General features: G+C 40.6%; 1 protein-coding gene across 1 annotated transcript in view; it reads left to right on the top strand.

The window, feature by feature from the left end:
• Nucleotides 1-19271, top strand: part of LOC143121426 (uncharacterized) — a 209673-nt gene that overhangs the window by 179453 nt on the left and 10949 nt on the right. The window contains exons 5-7 of the mRNA XM_076281786.1: nucleotides 3656-4036; nucleotides 4578-4740; nucleotides 15698-15798. Of these exons, the coding sequence (XP_076137901.1) occupies nucleotides 3656-4036; nucleotides 4578-4740; nucleotides 15698-15798 (645 nt within the window). The remainder of the gene's footprint in view (nucleotides 1-3655; nucleotides 4037-4577; nucleotides 4741-15697; nucleotides 15799-19271) is intronic.

The following is a 19271-nucleotide window of genomic DNA, read 5'->3' as shown; positions in this document are numbered from 1 at the left end:
GGTTAATAGATATTATAATTATGATGATATCCAGACACCCAATGGGCCTGCCTGGCATAGCGCCACCACCTGGCCAAGCAGGAAATGTGCCAGAAATGGACAATGCCTTAAGTGATTGATCTGAAACTTTATAAAATATCAGACATCATTATTGTGATGATATTCACATTCGTAATTCACAGGCCTAGCATAGCGCCACCATCTGGCCAAGCAGGAAATGTGCCAGAAATGCTCTATGCTTTGAATAAATGGTCTGAAACTTCTCATGTTAATAAATATTATAATTATGATGATATCCAGACACCCAATGGGCCTGCCTGCCATAGCGCCACCACCTGGTCAAGCAGGAAATGTGCCAGAAAATGGACAATGCCTTAAGTGATCTTAAGTGTAATCTGAACGTTTACAAAACATTTGAATATCATTGTGATGATATTCACATGTGTAATTTCCATGCCTAACATAGCGCCACCATCTGGCCAACCAAAAAGTGTATCAGAAATGTTCTTTGCTTAAAATGAATGGTCTGAAATTTCTCAGGTTAATATATATTATGATTATGATGACACCCAATGGGCCTGCCTTGCATTGCGCCCCCACCTGGCCAAGCAAGTACATGTGGCAGAAAATAAAATACAAAAACAAATAGCACACGCATCAAATATGTACATTTCACAAACGCACCACGTCGGTGCTTTGTTGGATTCCGACATGCCACGGGTTGCGGCCCGCAGGTGCTCGGGCCCGCCATTGCCGCTTGCGGCTATATTTTATTATTGAATTACTAGGCACATACACATTTAAGTGTGAGGTTGCATGTAATGTATCATTAAAGGAATTATCCTTTATAAATGCACTTTAGGTCGATTTACGGATGATTGGGGGTACATACGTTGAGTTGACATCAAAATTATGTCATTTGGATGTGTTTTGAGAAAGTTCGATTGTACCGTTTTCAGTCACAACTCATAGCCTCGTAGTCTTATTGCTGAGTGTGTTGTAACACGCTCTGGAAATTCACAATTTCGTCGCCGTTTTTTTTTTTTTAAAAAAACATAGTCCAGTATTTCTTTCGAAATTGAAATGAAGTTGTATGGACTGGACTATGTTTTTTTTTTTTTTAAACGGCGACGAAATTGTGAATTTCCAGAGTATGTTACAACACACTCAGCAATAAGACTCCTACGGACTTTCCCCTGAAGGTGGCGGCAAAGATGGCAACATTTCCGGAAAGGTACTGGCTTGATGAAATTCATTCTGGACTCTCTATTCGACCACATAAAGACCTCGGGATACTTCGGTTTGGCTTTAGGGACCCTCTACTCACTACCACGTAAGTGTTATGTTGTTTGGAACTGTAGAAGAGGTATAAAAATAGCGTTTTGTAGCGGCGCAATTGAAATGCCCCGCTCACTTCCAGGCTACGAGTTGTGACTGAAAACGGTACAATCGACCTTTCTCAAAACACATCCGAATGACATGATTTTGATGTCAACTCAACGTATGTACCCCCAATCATCCGTAAATCGATCTAAAGTGCATTTTACTCCGGATAATTCCTTTAAGCAAATGTTCTGCACCTCCTTCTGTTGATCTCCCTTCTCTCTATCACCTGACTGCTCTTTTGTTGTTTGATCTATGCCAGAAATCTACCAAAACAGTAAAATGTTTGAGGTTGAAGTTCTGTCTCAGTCTGTTTCTCTGTCTGTTCTTATCACTTACTCTCTTCTTTCATCACTTACTGCTGTCCTTCTCATCATTTGCTATTTTTGCTTCTCATCACTTACACTTCTCCCTTCTCCTCCTCATCACTTGCTGTTGTCCTTCATCACTTACACTTCTCTCTTCTCCTTCTCTGAATAATGGTTACCAATGTCCATGCCTGATCCTGACATAGGCTGGGCCTATCTGCTCCTGCTGCTGGCTCCTTCTCCTCTGTTTGTAGCCCATCTTTGCTGCTACCCTCTACAAAATTAAGGAATCAGATCAGTGTGTGGCAAACCAACAAAAACATACTACATTGCAGGATACAAAGAACTTTTGAGATTGCAATTTTCAGCTCTAATTACAAATGCTTTGCTTATGCATAGGGCATTTGCATACATTTCAGTGGACATTTAAACACATTCCCATGGAACATGTTTATCCCCATGAAACTTGGGTTTTTTAATGCTGTTTTATGTTTATGTCATCAGCTTTGTAATCACTTTGATGGTTAAATGGCTCATTACAGGGTGAATGAAAGCTGTCTCAGCCCCCTCTAGATGGTTTATAGTTTGCCACTGTTAAAACATCTCCCTTATCTCCCTATGACGCTGAACCACCCAGTGAGTTGACAGCAGTAACGTTAGTTAAGAGCACAGATCCACTGATCAGACCAGACCGCGAAGCGACCCTCTGCCGCTCTCCACCCACCCCCCAGCCCAGCCCAGCCCCGCCCCGCCCGGCCCGTTCTGCTTCTCCTTGTCAGAGTTTAGTGTTCGGGATTCCTTGTTCTAACAGGCTACGAGGGACAGAACGCACAATGAAATAAAAAAGTTAAATAACAATTTTGGCTACCCGGGCTGAGCTCAATTTACCCCGGGCTGAAGCCCCGGTAAAATCGGCTGGCGACGCCCCTGTCTGCCTTTGTATGTTTCATTGTCAGCTAATGAACTAAACGAGTGTTTTGGAACTTCTGTACCCGTGGGCAGAACTAGGAACTCACTGTCACTTATGCCACAGCTCGTAACTTTGTTAAAGGAAAATTCTGGTATTTAGCACTGGTTTGTTTTGGATGAACTAGAGTGGTTGACACCGTAATTCTGACGATTGGTCCTGTCTGGACTTTTCTGACTCGTTTTGAATCGCCTTTGACTAGTCAGAGTGGCTGCCTACAGGCATGCTCAAACATGTCCTAAAACAACCCTTAATGTTCGTTTTCAAAACTGTGCAACTCACCGAGTTGTTAGTGGTGTTCGTTGATGTTCCAAAACAAGTAGCGTAGCGAAATACAGTTTCTGTCGTGTTTTATTTGCCATTTTGTAAATTCCCATTGATTTCTGTTGGAAGAGTCATTGCACATTGATATTACTGCGCCACCATCTGGTCTATGCTTCAGGCTCAAATTGAGCGGAAGTTTATACGCAGTTGTGAGGTGTCTGAAAAAATAGTTCCACAATAGCAAATAAGACGGCTGGAAATCATACATTGTGCCGATATATTTGATTTTAATAATCAACGAACACCACTAACCACTCGGTGAGTTGCACAGTTTTGAAAACGAATGTTAAGGGTTGTTTTAGGACATGTTTGAGCATGCCTGTAGCTGTAGGCAGCCACTCTGACTAGTCAAAGGCGATTCAAAACGAGTCAGAAAAGTCGAGACAGGACCAATCGTCAAAATTTCGGTGTCCACCACTCTAGTTCATCCAAAACAAACCAGAAAAGGGACTCAAAGTGCTAAATACCGGAATTTTCCTTTAAGGAACTAATATTTCAGAGAGACTATACGACTTGCTCATAGTATCATTCACATTTTAAAGAAGAATCACTAAGGAGAAATGCAGCCAAATTACACATATAGTTGCTCCTCCCACCCTTCACAGTTATCATGTTGTGATGTAATTTCCTGGTGTTCTTATCTTCCTTCCTGTCTCCTGTCTTGTCTGTGCAGGTGTACAGTCTGATGGGACACCACCACCCCTTGCCACTGTGTACCAGAGGTGTCCTCTGAACACCACTCTCCCACCAGGGGGCGCTGTGACCCTCTCTTGCCTGTCGGACTGCCAGGGGGGCTGTGGGAACAACGCGCGCTGCCAGGGGGGCTGTGGGAACAACGCGGGCTGCCAGGGGGGCTGTGGGAACAACGCGGGCTGCCAGGGGGGCTGTGGGAACAACGCGGGCTGCCAGGGGGGCTGTGGGAACTCCACACGCTGCCAGGTGGCGTCAGGACGAGTCCAGCTGCACATAGAGTCTGTGCAAAAAGAGGATGGAGGCTCCTACTACTGCAGCACTGATGGAGACAAGAGGCTCTTCAGTCTACAGATCCACTCAGGCCAGTGTTACACACACACACACGTGAAAACACACACACACACACACACACACACACACACACACACACACACACACACATAAGGCACATTCCGACACAACAGTTCGAAGAACACAGTTCTACTAAATAACTGGAGAGGCTAGAACTACACAGTTCCTAGAACTACACCAGAGAGGGTTCAAGCTAGTAATCAAGGATCTTTGACTACACAGTTCCTAGAACTACACAGTTCCTAGGGCTTTTTTGCATACACACTAGGAACTCTGAGATCACTTAACACACATTAGTAGCCCAATTACTACATGAATATGAAGTCATGAAACAGACACCATTGCTGTCAAACTAGAAGCTCATGGTGTCAGGAAGCATTAAAAAAGAAAGAATCAGCATTGTTAATAAAATGTCTTCTCATCTGTCCTGAAGGCATTTGTTGCATGACAGTAGTCAATCTCTGCAGCCCTCTCATGCAGTTTTATATGTGACGCAAATTTAAACAGAAGCTGAATTGCTGTGCTGTGTGTGTGTGTGTGTGTGTGTGCAGATGGTTGTGCTGGTGGCCTCCAGCACTGGGTGGTGTTTGTGGGTGAGATCCTCCACACGTTGTCCACCTCCAGTGCCTGGCAGTGCCAACTGGCCTGCACTCTCCATGCCACCTGCCAGTTCTTCTCTTACCTGGAGCCGCAACACGCAGAGGACCAAACAAGGTACCCGCAGAACACCAATCCTAACCACAGAACATCAGCCCTCAAGAACTCAGTTCTATCATAACCACAGAACATCAGGGGCCGTATTCACGAAGCATTTTATCTTACCACTAGGAGTACTCTTTAATTACACTAAAAGTTTTTAGCCAGGAGTTTTATGCTTTAGGGGCAAATTCTCTCATGTACGTAAGTAAAACAAAAACGTGCTTTTAAGCCTGCGTGCATTCTGCCCCTCACTTCACTTCAGTCGTTTACATTCCATGGAGCTCTTTGGGAGGAGCTACTGTGAGATCTGGGCGTGTCTTATGTATACAACTCTTGCGCGCATTCTGCCACTGACTTAAGCACCTTTCCTGCTAAGCGGACTGTATTAAGGTCGAGCGCCACTACAAGGTGAAACAGCATAGGCTACTGTATGTCAGCAGTAGGCCTAGTTCTAAATACATGTAGGTTACACAGAACGTTACAAATTAACATTACAGTATCAAATTTGGTGCTTAATATGCTGATACAGCTTCATGTTTTCCCCCATTACAGTGTCACACGGTGGCATATTTCCCGACATTACTGTACCTTATCCATGAGGCTACATTGTTAAATAGTGAAAACCCCGTTATCACCCAGTTTGGATATTGGAGCTTACCGACTGTGCATCTTCAGTTTTAACTTGACACAAAGTCATCATCCCATAGCTTACTTCATTTATATCAGTCCATTTCTTGACCAGACGCCTGCACTATTGTCGAGCAGCATCGTTTATTCACCTGTCTCTGATTTGTTTGTAACGGTGGCTGGTATTGTTATACCAGTTGTTGCGTTTTGTGTCCACTCTGGTGTCTACGGGGCTCCTGTAACACAGTAGAGATCGCTACTCCTGTAGGTGTGGGTGTGCTCGTCTTCGGACTGTGAGGATTTCACAGGGTAAAAGAGGAGGTATCTTTCAGTGTGTGTCTGATGCGAGGGCCCCTTTTCGATGGGTTTAGGATGTACGAGAGGATTGACTTGATTGAGAGGCTCTCCCTATCTGAATCAAATTCCCTAATTTGGGCTAAGGAAAATAGACCACTTCAGAGTCTCTATCTATCTCTTAGTCGATGTTCCCTGTTCCCTTCGACTCGTACTTCAAAATGTGATTAACTTCATTAAAAAGAGGAAGAAATTCAGAGCTGTATTTGCCATAGTTGTTTGTCATCAAAATCTGAGAGAGGGTAAAAACTCACTACAGACATTCGTCTGTCTGTCTAGAGTTTTGTCAAATTGAAATTAAAGCTCTTTTTAAAACCAGTTAATTCGCAGCGGAACGCCGTCGCGCCATTTGGGGGGAGTGGTGGGGTGTATTAAATCAATGGGTAGGCTCATTACTTCATGTAATATTGACATCCCATACATCAATAAAAAGCTACGGGTCTCAGGATTCCAAAGGTATCCACCATTTCATGTCAAACTGTGTGGTGTGAGCTACAGTAAGTAATTTATGCTGATATGCCCCCCTCAGAAAAACACCTCCCCCCCCTGCATCATTGCCTTCTAATCCTTGTGTACACCCATAACAATATATTCATATGGCTTACCTGGTCTTGAAATGTCCGTAAGAATCCATAGAACAAGATTATATGTGTTGTTATAGTCCAATGTTGAACTGTGAGTGTGTAAGCTTCCATATTCAAAACGTTTATAGAATAGAAATAAAAAACTTTCAAAGATTTTCCGGTGAATATCGGTGATTTTGAATACCATTCGGCTTCGAACTCCCTACTTATGCGTATTCCCCACGTTCCCCTGAGTCTCACGAACACAAAGAGCCATGTCACGTGTCTGTAGGATCTACCAATCACGAGAAACGAAACAAAGACGAGGCAGAGACCATAGACATAATATACTATAGACGCTGCATCGACCGCTACTCCCTACTAGCGCTGACGAGACGTGGAGCCGCCATCTTGGACCGGTCATCCACTCCACTCAGTGTAATCTGTTTGGCCGGTGCGATGAGCTGTCAGTGCACTTAATTAATCATATCTCACTAAATACCGAACAGATTTTCACGCGTTTTTTTTTGCTGCAAAGGTCATACATGTAGCTATGATACAGGCCACATTGTTCGAAAATACAAAATACAACCAATAGTACGGTAATGTTAAATCTTACTTGTGAAAAGTAAATCCCCCGAGTATGGTCCGCCGATTTGAGCAGGAACATGCTGAACAGTGCTGTCATCTTGTGTTTTCTGCTGCAACGCAATGAGGAGTATGACAGGTCCAAGATGGCGGCCGCATTTCTTGTTTCCAGCAGCCAATGCGGCGTCTATGTATATTATGTCTATGGCAGAGACAAGCTTGATCAGCTACACCTTTCTATTGGACATGCAAGCTTGGAATGGCAGCCACGTGGGCCTCTTACAAGTAAGAACGAAATGGACATATTCTTGTTGCCAATGACCAGAGCTTTTAAACGACGTATGGGATGTCGTCATTGACTTTGACCATGCGTGTGTATCTCAATGCACAAAAGAAGCGCTTGTTGATGCGAAAAATACACCACGGCCCAGCCATTGTTAGCAGCTAGGGAATAGGGGTGTGAATCATTGTCGACGGCGGTGTATACCTTTACAAAAATAATTGTGAAAAATCAATACTTAATCCTATTTGAACCAAACTTTACACACAACTCCACAAGACCTGGTGCTAGAGCCCAGTTGTGTCTCTGAGGTTATGAAGGTGACCCAAAGTCTAAAAATGTGGTCTGTTCAATGGTGTTGGTATACGGCAGTAACAAAAAACTTTATTCCAGCCTCTGTGGCCCTTTCTGAGAACTTCACAGGGTTATCCTGACTGTTTCAAAAGAATCTACATGGTCTCAGCTTTCCAATGATACCAGCCATGTGCTTGTAGACCAAACTATGTGGGCATGGTGGCCTCTCTAATACGTGCAGTGCTATTTGGTCAGAATTACTGAAATATGACTGCAAAGCATGTGGATTTATTAATGACAGTTCTTGTAACATATACAGTAAGAACTTAAATTGACCACAACAGATCTATAACAATTTAGATTCTATCCCTAAATACACTTGTATTTATCAGACAGATTTCCGTAACCTCGCTTGGGTGTGTGATGTGCATTTAGACCACAACGGGTCCTAGACTTTAGCTTCACAAACAATTTGTTGCGACAAATAAACTTATTAACAAAGCCTATTTGGTTTTTTGTCTGCCCTGGAGCATAGGACTTTCCTTCCCAAATGCCTGGCTGAGTTCACTACTCCTGTGTATGTCAGTGCAGTATGTTTTTTGCCCATATACAGTGTCTTAGAAAGTAGCCCTCAAACGGACGCCCTACTTAACCGGAGCGAAGTCAAGTCTTTGGAGCAGAGGCCCTGTTACAAGGCATCCGGGGTTCTCAGCAACACAGGAGAGGCAGAAAAATACGAGAAAACGCTAGACGGTCTTTTTACAAACCTCTAACCAAAGGTTAGGATTTTGACTTTTATTAAATACAAATAAAAAATACAAAGAAAAAAAAATGTGTCTAAGTCTCTGCGGCTCGACCCGACGGAAATGAAAGAACAAAAGAACAAAAAAGAACCCTGAACAAGGGGCCGTTCTCTTTTTATACCCCTCTCGGTCAGGCAGAACATGTCCAAGTTTGGTATTATGTCTTGCCATGAAATATTGGTTCTGCTTTTTTTTTTGCTTAGTTGCCAGTCAGCTTTTTGTTTTGCTGACAAACAGTTTCTTACAACTGGTACATTATGTTCTTAGATTCTGTCTTTACATTTTGTTCAAAGCACATCTCATTCGGCATAACACACATTAATTCTGACACAACCTTTTTATATCTAAGCAAACACATTTTATGTTTCAAGTAAATATTCCTTAAGTCTGAGCAAAATGCTTTAAGTTTCATAAGCAAACTTTCTTTTATGTTTAAGAAAAACAAACTAAATTTAAGCAAAATCATAAACAGGTTATTCTAGCAAAAACAATTTATGATTTTAATTAAGAAAACACACTTCAATTCTAAGTTTCTAAGTTTTTAAACATTATAAGTCTAACTTGATTCACACTGGTTGTCTATCATTATCTTGTAGCATTTGCACATTTTTATTTGTTTTAGAGCAAGCTGGATTTTAGCAGTTATATGACTAAAAATCTTTTAATAGTAAATCATGATTCTGATTATTAATTATCACATCTTCATATTGTAAACTCACACTACACAGTCTATCTACTGATGCTTCGTTAGCATCATTTGTTAGATAAATTGATATTATGAGAAGCAGCTGCCATTGAAACTTTCTTTCTCAACTGTGAGTTTTAAATTATGAATCTAAACACCTCAAGCACGTCTTGAGTCTTTATAAACAAACCACCAAAAGTGAAATTAAGTTAAGTCAGTTCTTTGTTAGGATGTGTGATGACACACCATACCGTTCGCTATTCAGTTCACCTTGCTTACAAGTTAGGTTTTCAAAATCAAAAACTGGTTTGTGTTCTTTCTGGATTTAAATGGCATTCAGAAAGTCAATGAGAAAGTCCACGTTCCACGTTTTCATATCAACCTGAATTAAGGAGGTGGTGGATCGGTCTGGTTCTATTTTAAATAAATCTCGGCTCTGTCATAAGGCCGCCTTGATTTCAAAGTTGCGCACTATGGGTGTGACAGAAGTGGGAATGGGAGAATGTGTGTAACTGAAAAGTGCGGAATTGGAAGTGAACGGAAGTGGGAGAATTCGGCCCATAGAGAGTTAGGAGTCCTCTCGACTTCTTCTAAGCTGTCCCAGACTTAGCTGCTATTTTAAGGGCTAAAATGCTTTGTGAATTTGTCAGTTGGGAGCTACTTTAAGATAGCCTGGCCTTGGCCTGTCTACGTACTTCCGGTTGATTTCTTTTCCCTACAGTACTCCGTCTGGAATAGGTTGATTCACGCTTGTTTACTTCGGCAGTTGGGCAGCCGACCAACCAGTGAACAGAGGGCGTCCCTGAGAGCGATTACGTACCCACTAGGCATGGTGTTTCAATTAGTACGTCCCCGCCTTTCTTTTACTGTCTATGGTCCCCGCCCCTGAAGCAGATCGCTTGGAATACATCAAGTAGGGAGCGAAAAGGACTTATACTTATGAAATCTTTGAGCAAATGTAAATAATAGTTTAGCCTATTAACAGGAGTGTCATGAACGAAGTCACAGTGGAGTAGGATGTTATATCGTCAGCTAAACTTTAGTCATAGATTTTGTCACTTGAAATAATTTTATGTAATTTTATGTAATGTCATGTTTATTTTTTGTATTGGTTTGTCTAGTTAAATGTTTTCCCTATTTATTTACGCTATTTTTGATAGTTTTCGTGTTATTCTTAGTCCTTTTTACTCCTAAGTCAGCTGATGTCGTTGACATTTTGTCCATTGGGAGCTTGCTATGGCTATCTTTTGCCCTAGCTGGGCATCGGACATCCTTCCATCTATCCGTGAGCGGTGCAGCACTTCACTGTCTGGTCGAGGGGATCTCTCGGGACAGCTGGACCTAGGCTACTCTGCGAAAGATCTGCCGTGGCCGCCGAGCTGTTGCTGACCTGCGAGCTGCCATGCCAACTGCAGACAAACTGGGCCTCTGACATCCTTCCATCCATCTGTCAACACTGCACTTCACTGTCTGGTCAAGTGAATCTCTCGGGACAGCCGGACCTAGGCTCTACTCTGCGAAAGATCTACCGTGCCCGCCGAGCTGTTGCTGACCTGCGAGCTGCCTTGCCAACTGCAAACTAACGTTAACGGTGAAGAGCTGCATTCTCACGGAGCAACAAAGTCGCTGTTAAGTCCACCGAATTGCGGATCTACACGATCGCTCAGTACTTTGGTCTGTGCTTCCATCATCTCCAGACTGCAGTCTAGCAGGCCTAGCTTCTAACGTTAACGTTATCTCCAGACTGCCAGTGAATTCACAGGGTTGGTCAGTTGCTAAAGAACTTTGTTGGCATTGCATCGGTTGTAAAGACACAGCTCTGTGCGCAGTTTTCATGGATCATCATTGCCCTTGGACATTTTCAGCTGGTTTGGAAATTGGACTAATTTTAACATCACTTTTTCCCCTTTTAAAATATATTTTCTTTTTATTTTTTATTTTATTTTATTTGTTTATTTGTTTTGTTGTCTGTCTTGTATGTCTTGGTGTCACGGGTACGCTGGCGACTACGCCGCTCCGTCCGGCATTTTTTGTATTTGTTATTTTTTAAATGTATTTGTCTTGTCTTGATGTCATGGGTACGCTGGCGACTACGCCGCTCCATCCGGCATCTTTTGTCTTGTTGTTATGTGTCTTGTTTGTGGAGCGCTTTGGATTGCACTATGTGCATGTTAAATGCGCTTTAAAAATAAATCTGACTTGACTTGACTTGAAATAGGCTACGAACGTACCCGAGTCAAACTGTAGTTTAGTAGGCTACATGGTCGGGTCAAAATCGCTATTTTTCAAACACTAAGAAGGCTCGACATAACTTGAAACTTTGATCGAGGCATCATCAGTGTCTCTACACATGAACTCGAGCATTGAGAACATTGTTGGTGTACACTAGAGATGCGCGGTTCGCGGTTACAGCCGCGGACTCCGCGGTTAAACCGCGGATCGGGCGGATGACGTGAAGAAATATAATATTTTAATTAAATTCGGGCGGGTGGCGGTTGAACCAATCAAATGAAAAAAATATAGCCTATAAATTGTGTTACCTACATCCGAAAAAAACACTTTGAAATCGTCAAATTTTCATCAGGCAGTTTGGCCTAGTTGCTTCTATGCATGCTGCTTTGTTTATCTATCAGAGACGGTGTTGCGGAATTGGTGTATTCCGATGTTTCACTGAGCAACCCCTCACGCACGCACACACACACACTAAAGGTAACAAAGTTTAAACTAGAAACGCAATTCCAAGGAATTACCAGTGCATGAAAATGCTAAAGTTGTGATGTAAAATATCATGTATAGTTAAAACAGATAATAAAGAGATGGTTACTACGGTGATGCTAGGATAGACATGGTGGTTGCATAGCTTAATAAAAGTTGATAGTTTAAAAGTAGACTGTTTAAAAGTTGAATGTAGATAGTTTAAAAGTTGTTGATAGACAGTAGATAGTTTAAAAGTTGTTGATAGACAGCTAGTTTAATAGATAGTTTAATGATAGTTTAAAAGTAGACCGTTTAAAAGTTGAAGGTAAATAGTTTAAAAGTTGTTGACAGACTGGAAGTTGAATGAATGTTGATATTCAAATAGTTTAATGGCTGTGCATAGGTAGATATTTGACGATAACTGAAAGTTTGAACGGCTCTAATGTTTGCTAGCAGTTATGCTAAGATTTTTAATTCTGTTAACCATGCTACTTAGCTAATGTTTTATAGCAGTGCTAGCATGCTAACCATGTTACTTAGCTAACTTAACTAACATTTTCTAGCAGTTTTACTAAACATGCTAACTATGCTAACAATGTTAGCATGCTAACTATGTTAACCATGTTACTTAGCTAACTTAGCTAATAATTTTAGCAGTTATGCTAACTAGCATGTTAACTATGCTAACCATGTTACTTAGCTAACCTAGCTAATCATTTTAATAGTTTTGCTAAAAATGCTAACTAGCATGCTAACTACGCTAACCATGTTACTTAGTTAACCTAGCTAATCATTTTTAGCAGTTTTGCTAAAAATGCTAACTAACATGCTAACATGTTAGCATGCTAACTACGCTAACCATATTACTTAGCTAACTTAGCTAATAATTTTTAGCAGTTTTGCTAAAAATGCTAACTAGCATGCTAACATGCTAGCATGCTAACTATGCTAACCATGTGACTTAGCTAACTTAGCTAATCATTTTTAGTAATTTTGCTAAAAATGCTAACTAGCATGTTAACATGCTAGCATGCTAACTTGCTAGCATGCTAACTATGTTAACCATGTGACTTAGCTAATCATTTTTAGCAGTTTTGCTAAAAATGCTAACTAGCATGCTAACATGTTAGCATGCTAACTATGCTAACCATGTGACTTAGCTAACTTAGCTAATCATTTTTAGTAATTTTGTTAAAAATGCTAACTAGCATGTTAACTTGCTAGCATGCTAACTATGTTAACCATGCTAACTAGCTACAGTGGGTAGGAGTCATAGTTGATGACAAGTAACAGTTACAATGGCTAAACAGTTAAAAAGTTCAATAGTTTAAAGGGTTAAATTGTTTAACAGTGAAATATTGTAGTGAGGACTTTTATTTTGAAACAGTTTTTGGCAGAGGAAGCAGTTTAACAGGATGTGTAGTCTTAATAGGGCCAGTTTGTATGCTTAAAGCCTGAGACTGGCAGTTGAGATCCAGGTGGCCTGAACACCTGCCATAGGATTCTAATTGCTTAATGGCCGTATTATGATGTCATAATCGGCAATGTTAAGTCTATGGGGATTTTTAAAAAGTTTTTCTTTAATAGTTTAAAAAGTATAAAAGTTTCAAAGTTGAAAAGATATAGCAACCCGATCTGTTTGAAGACCTACGTTACAAAGTTTGAATGAAGTTTCTAAGTTAAACTGTTCAAGAGAAATTGCGTCTAGAAAAAGTGGTAAGCGGAATAATAATAACTAGAAATGCAATTCCAAGGAATTACCAGTGCATGAAAATGCTAAAGTTGTGATGTAAAATATCATGTATAGTTAAAACAGATAATAAAGAGATGGTTACTACGGTGATGCTAGGATAGACATGGTGGTTGCATAGCTTAATAAAAGTTGATAGTTTAAAAGTAGACTGTTTAAAAGTTGAATGTAGATAGTTTAAAAGTTGTTGATAGACAGTAGATAGTTTAAAAGTTGTTGATAGACAGCTAGTTTAATAGATAGTTTAATGATAGTTTAAAAGTAGACCGTTTAAAAGTTGAAGGTAAATAGTTTAAAAGTTGTTGACAGACTGGAAGTTGAATGAATGTTGATATTCAAATAGTTTAATGGCTGTGCATAGGTAGATATTTGACGATAACTGAAAGTTGGAATGGCTCTAATGTTCGCTAGCAGTTATGCTAAGATTTTTAACTATGCTAACCATGCTACTTAGCTAATGTTTTATAGCAGTGCTAGCAATGCTAACCTGCTAACCATGTTACTTAGCTAACGTTTTCTAGCAGTTTAATGAATGTTGATATTCAAATAGTTTAATGGCTGTGCATAGGTAGATATTTGACGATAACTGAAAGTTTGAACGGCTCTAATGTTTGCTAGCAGTTATGTTAAGATTTTTAATTCTTTTAACCATTCTACTTAGCTAATGTTTTATAGCAGTGCTAGCATGCTAACCATGTTACTTCGCTAACTTAACTAACATTTTCTAGCAGTTTTACTAAACATGCTAACTATGCTAACAATGTTAGCATGCTAACTATGTTAACCATGTTACTTAGCTAACTTAGCTAATCATTTTAGTAGTTATGCTAACTATGCTAACTAGCATGTTAACTATGCTAACCATGTTACTTAGCTAACCTAGCTAATCATTTTAACAGTTTTGCTAAAAATGCTAACTAGCATGTTAGCTATGCTAGCATGCTAACTACGCTAACCATGTTACTTAGCTAACTTAGCTAATCATTTTTAGCAGTTTTGCTAAAAATGTTAACTAGCATGTTAACATGCTAGCATGCTAACTATGCTAACCATGTGACTTAGCTAACCTAGCTAATCATTTTTAGTAATTTTGCTAAAAATGCTAACTAGCATGCTAACATGCTAGCATACTAACTTGCTAGCATGCTAACTATGTTAACCATGTGACTTAGCTAATCATTTTTAGCAGTTTTGCTAAAAATGCTAACTAGCATGCTAACATGCTAGCATGCTAACTATGCTAACCATGTGACTTAGCTAACTTAGCTAATCATTTTTAGTAATTTTGTTAAAAATGCTAACTAGCATGTTAACTTGCTAGCATGCTAACTATGCTAACTAGCTACAGTGGGTAGGAGTCATAGTTGATGACAAGTAACAGTTACAATGGCTAAACAGTTAAAAAGTTCAGTAGTTTAAAGGGTTAAATTGTTTAACAGTGAAATATTGTAGTGAGGACTTTTATTTTGAAACAGTTTTTGGCAGAGGAAGCAGTTTAACAGGATGTGTAGTCTTAATAGGGCATTTTTATTTCATTTACATTTTTTAGGACTTTGGTGACCCACCTCTCACCTAAACAGTACAGAATGTTGATTCTGCCTCAGAATTGTGTAGTACAGGCTACAATGACCTACCACACCAGTTTCCAGCCCTCTACCACTATTAGAACAGACATTATGGGCTTCCAAAAATGGCAAAGGATGAAATGTGAAATTCCAATGTGTCATTAGGGCCGTGGCACCCGAATTTCAAATGGACGCCACGGGCAAACCGTTTAAGATATTGACCTGAAACTTCAGATTCCTCAGTTTGGTAACATAAGGCATATTTTCACCACTTTTCAGCAAAATCTGAGAGGTGTCATGTACATGGGTGGCTGAGTTGACGTGGAATGACCCTATGGTAATGACTGACACATGTTATGTTGTGATGATATTGACTGACACATGTTATGTTGTTATGGTAATGACTGACACATGTTATGTTGTGATAATATTGACTGACACATGTTATGTTGTTATGGTAATGACTGACACATGTTATGTTGTTATTGTAATGACTGACACATGTTATGTTGTGATAATATTGACTGACACATGTTATGTTGTTATGGTAATGACTGACACATGTTATGTTGTGATGATATTGACTGACACATGTTATGTTGTGATGGTATTAACTGACACATGTTATGTTGTGATGATATTAACTGACACAAGTTATGCTGTGATGGTAATGACTGACACAAGTTAAGCTGTGATGGTATTGACTGACACATGTTATGTTGTGATGGTAATGACTGACACATGTTATGTTGTCTTCTGTCCACAGTAACTGCACTCTAATGACCAGAGACTCCGCCCAGCACTTCTCTGTTAACGCCTCAATAGGAACCACATCAGGGTTCTCCCTGAGGAACTGTTCTGGTACAGGTGAGAACAGGGTTCACCCTGAGGAACTGTTCTGGTACAGGTGAGAACAGTTTGTTGTAAAATAAAATGGACCCAAAGGCACCATAGTTTTATTTGTCTGGACAAAACACATCAGTACAAATACAGTGAATCCTCTGAAGCTCCTGTCAACCCTTACAACAGTCCACAAGCCAACTGCTGATGCTCCTGTTACACTAATCTCAGTATCACTGGGACATCAGTAGGCTACTGTACGCCACTGTCTGGCTGAATCCTGCTATGTAGCCTAAATATCAAAAAGCTACTGTATAGCATTTTATATGGAGGATTTTTTGTGACATATCTTTAATTAGAGGATCAATCTATCCTTCATTGTGTCAATCTGCCAGTCAATAAATACATCAATAATCAAATACATCTAAGAAAGATATAAGCACTCCAAATAGGGTGACAGCGAGGAAGGGATATGGATACATTTAAAAAGCCTTTATTGTAACTGGCTACTTCATTAAAAAGTTTTACAACATGTTTTAACCAGAGGTCTTCATCAGGGCTTAGTTTAGTTTAAAGTTGATACATGTTGGCTTTTTAATGAAGTAGCCAGTTACAATAAATGCTTTTCAAATTTATCCATATGTATACAACCAGCCCTCTGGTCTGGGCCATCTGCTCTGTTCCGTGAAGCATATTATCTTACCGCTAGGAATACTAAACTGCACTAAAAGCATGTTATCTTACCGCTAGGTGTACTACTAAACTGCACTAAAAGCATGTTATCTTACTGCTAGGTGTACTACTAAACTGCACTAAAAGCATGTTATCTTACTGCTAGGTGTACTACTAAACTGCACTAAAAGCATGTTATCTTACCGCTAGGAGTACTAAACTGCACTAAAAGCATGTTATCTTACCACTAGGAGTACTACTAAACTGCACTAAAAGCATGTTATCTTACTGCTAGGAGTACTAAACTGCACTAAAAGCATGTTATCTTACCACTAGGAATACTAAACTGCACTAAAAGCATGTTATCTTACCGCTAGGAGTACTACTAAACTGCACTAAAAGCATGTTATCTTACTGCTACGAGTACTACTAAACTGCACTAAAAGCATGTTATCTTATAAAAGTTTTTAGCTAGGAGTTTTTTTAAAAACTATTTACAAAGCCACTCAGACCTACTCTTAATAAGGACAAATGGCAACTCCTGAGATAAGAGAAGAGCTAAAATTCACAAAGAATTTTAAGGCTAAAAGTAGCTCCTAAGTGGCGAATTTAGGAGCAACTCCTAAAAATAATGGGCGTGTCACTCCTAACTTTAGGACTCCTAATTTTTTTCACTAAAAGTAATTCTCAAAGCATTTTAGACCTAAAAGTAACACCTAAGTCTGGGACAGCTTAAAAGAAGTCGAGAGGACTCCTAACTCACTAAGACCTATTCACAAGTATAAGTATAAGTATATATACTTTTTTGATCCCGTGAGGGAAATTTGGTCTCTGCATTTAACCCAATCGGTGAATTAGTAAAACACAAACAGCACACAGTGAACACACAGTGAGGTGAAGCACACACTAATCCCGGCGCAGTAAGCTGCCTGCTTCAACGGCGGCGCTCGGGGAGCAGTGAGGGGTTAGGTGCCTTGCTCAAGGGGACTTCAGCCGCGGCCCACTGGTCGGGGCTCGAACCGGCAACCCTCCGGTTACAAGTCCAGAGTGCTAACCAGTGGGCCATGGCTGCCCAAACAGCTTTTTGTGGCATTTCACGTTGCGATGTTTTGAAATGGGTATGCAGCAACAGGAGCTTCCAATCGCGAGGGAACAATTTTGCATTGTAGGCATAAAAGGGATGCTATAACGCCACCAACAACAACCAAAACTACTCATTGTCAACATGTAAATTAAATGTAACGTTTCATTGTGAATCAAATTAAAATGTTCTCACGTAGGCCGTAGTAATTTAATAATGTTGCATCAATCCGTAGGCCTATGTTTCATTAGGCTACTAGGCTATTTGTTTTGCCTTACTCTTTATTCATTTAGGCTAGGCCTTTTTATTCAGTTATTCATCATCTTCCGTCCTTCGCACTACTTGTGTAGCGCACGCATTCTCAGACCTGTCACCTGTCACTCATCATCGGAAGAGAGGTGTTTGGAATCATTCCCGCGTTACAATCATCAGCCAATCAAAGTGGTCACTTCAGTCAAGCTCGTGCATGAGTAATGACGGCATCCATAGCAACGAAGACTCACTCTTAGTTTAGGAGTTGTCATTTTTCCTTACTAAGAGTAGGTCTGAAAGGCTTTGTGAATAACTTTTAAGAGAAAACTCCTAGCTAAAAATTTTTAGTGCGATTTAGGAGTACTCCTAGTGGTAAAATGCTTTGTGAATACGGCCCCAGATGGCTGGTTGTAAACATGCATCCACGATATCAGTACTAAATCACACGGATTGAAAAATGTTTAGCTAGGCTAGCCTTCCCCCCTTTGTCCCCCCTTTTCCCCCCTTTCTTGAGAAATAGCTTGAAGGATAGTTGAAGGCGATTTGAAGGGTTCTAGAATGCTAAACAGGTCTCCTCTGATTGGTATGTGAACAGGGCCGCTGCTGGCCATTATGGTGCCCACAGCAGAAGTCTTGATCAGTAAAGCGCTGGCACATAGAGGCACACTGCACATTATAGTCTTGATCAGTAAAGCGCTGGCACATAGAGGCACACTGCACATTATAGTCTTGATCAATAAAGCGCTGGCACATAGAGGCACACTGCACAGTATAGTCTTGATCAATAAAGCGCTGGCACATAGAGGCACACTGCACATTATAGTCTTGATCAGTAAAGCGCTGGCACATAGAGGCACACTGCACATTATACATGTAGTCTTGATCAGTAAAGCGCTGGCACATAGAGGCACACTGCACATTATAGTCTTGATCAGTAAAGCGCTGGCACATAGAGGCACACTGCACATTATACATGTAGTCTTGATCAGTAAAGCGCTGGCACATAGAGGCACACTGCACAGTATACATGTAGTCTTGATCAATAAAGCGCTGGCACATAGAGGCACACTGCACATTATAGTCTTGATCAATAAAGCGCTGGCACATAGAGGCACACTGCACATTATAGTCTTGATCAATAAAGCGCTGGCACATAGAGGCACACTGCACATTATAGTCTTGATCAATAAAGCGCTGGCACATAGAGGCACACTGCACATTATAGTCTTGATCAGTAAAGCGCTGGCACATAGAGGCACACTGCACATTATAGTCTTGATCAGTAAAGCGCTGGCACATAGAGGCACACTGCACATTATAGTCTTGATCAGTAAAGCGCTGGCACATAGAGGCACACTGCACATTATAGTCTTGATCAATAAAGCGCTGGCACATAGAGGCACACTGCACATTATAGTCTTGATCAATAAAGCGCTGGCACATAGAGGCACACTGCACAGTATAGTCTTGATCAATAAAGCGCTGGCACATAGAG

The sequence above is a fragment of the Alosa pseudoharengus genome, unplaced genomic scaffold, assembly GCF_046254945.1.
Source record: "Alosa pseudoharengus isolate Yale_2024_CS ecotype anadromous, Long Island Sound unplaced genomic scaffold, YU_APseudo_1.1 YU_APseudo_1.1_scf_13, whole genome shotgun sequence".
In the NCBI taxonomy this organism is placed as follows: Eukaryota; Metazoa; Chordata; class Actinopteri; order Clupeiformes; family Clupeidae; genus Alosa; species Alosa pseudoharengus.
The sequence above is the reverse complement of the archived record's forward strand: the minus strand, read 5'-3'. Positions and strand labels throughout refer to the sequence as shown.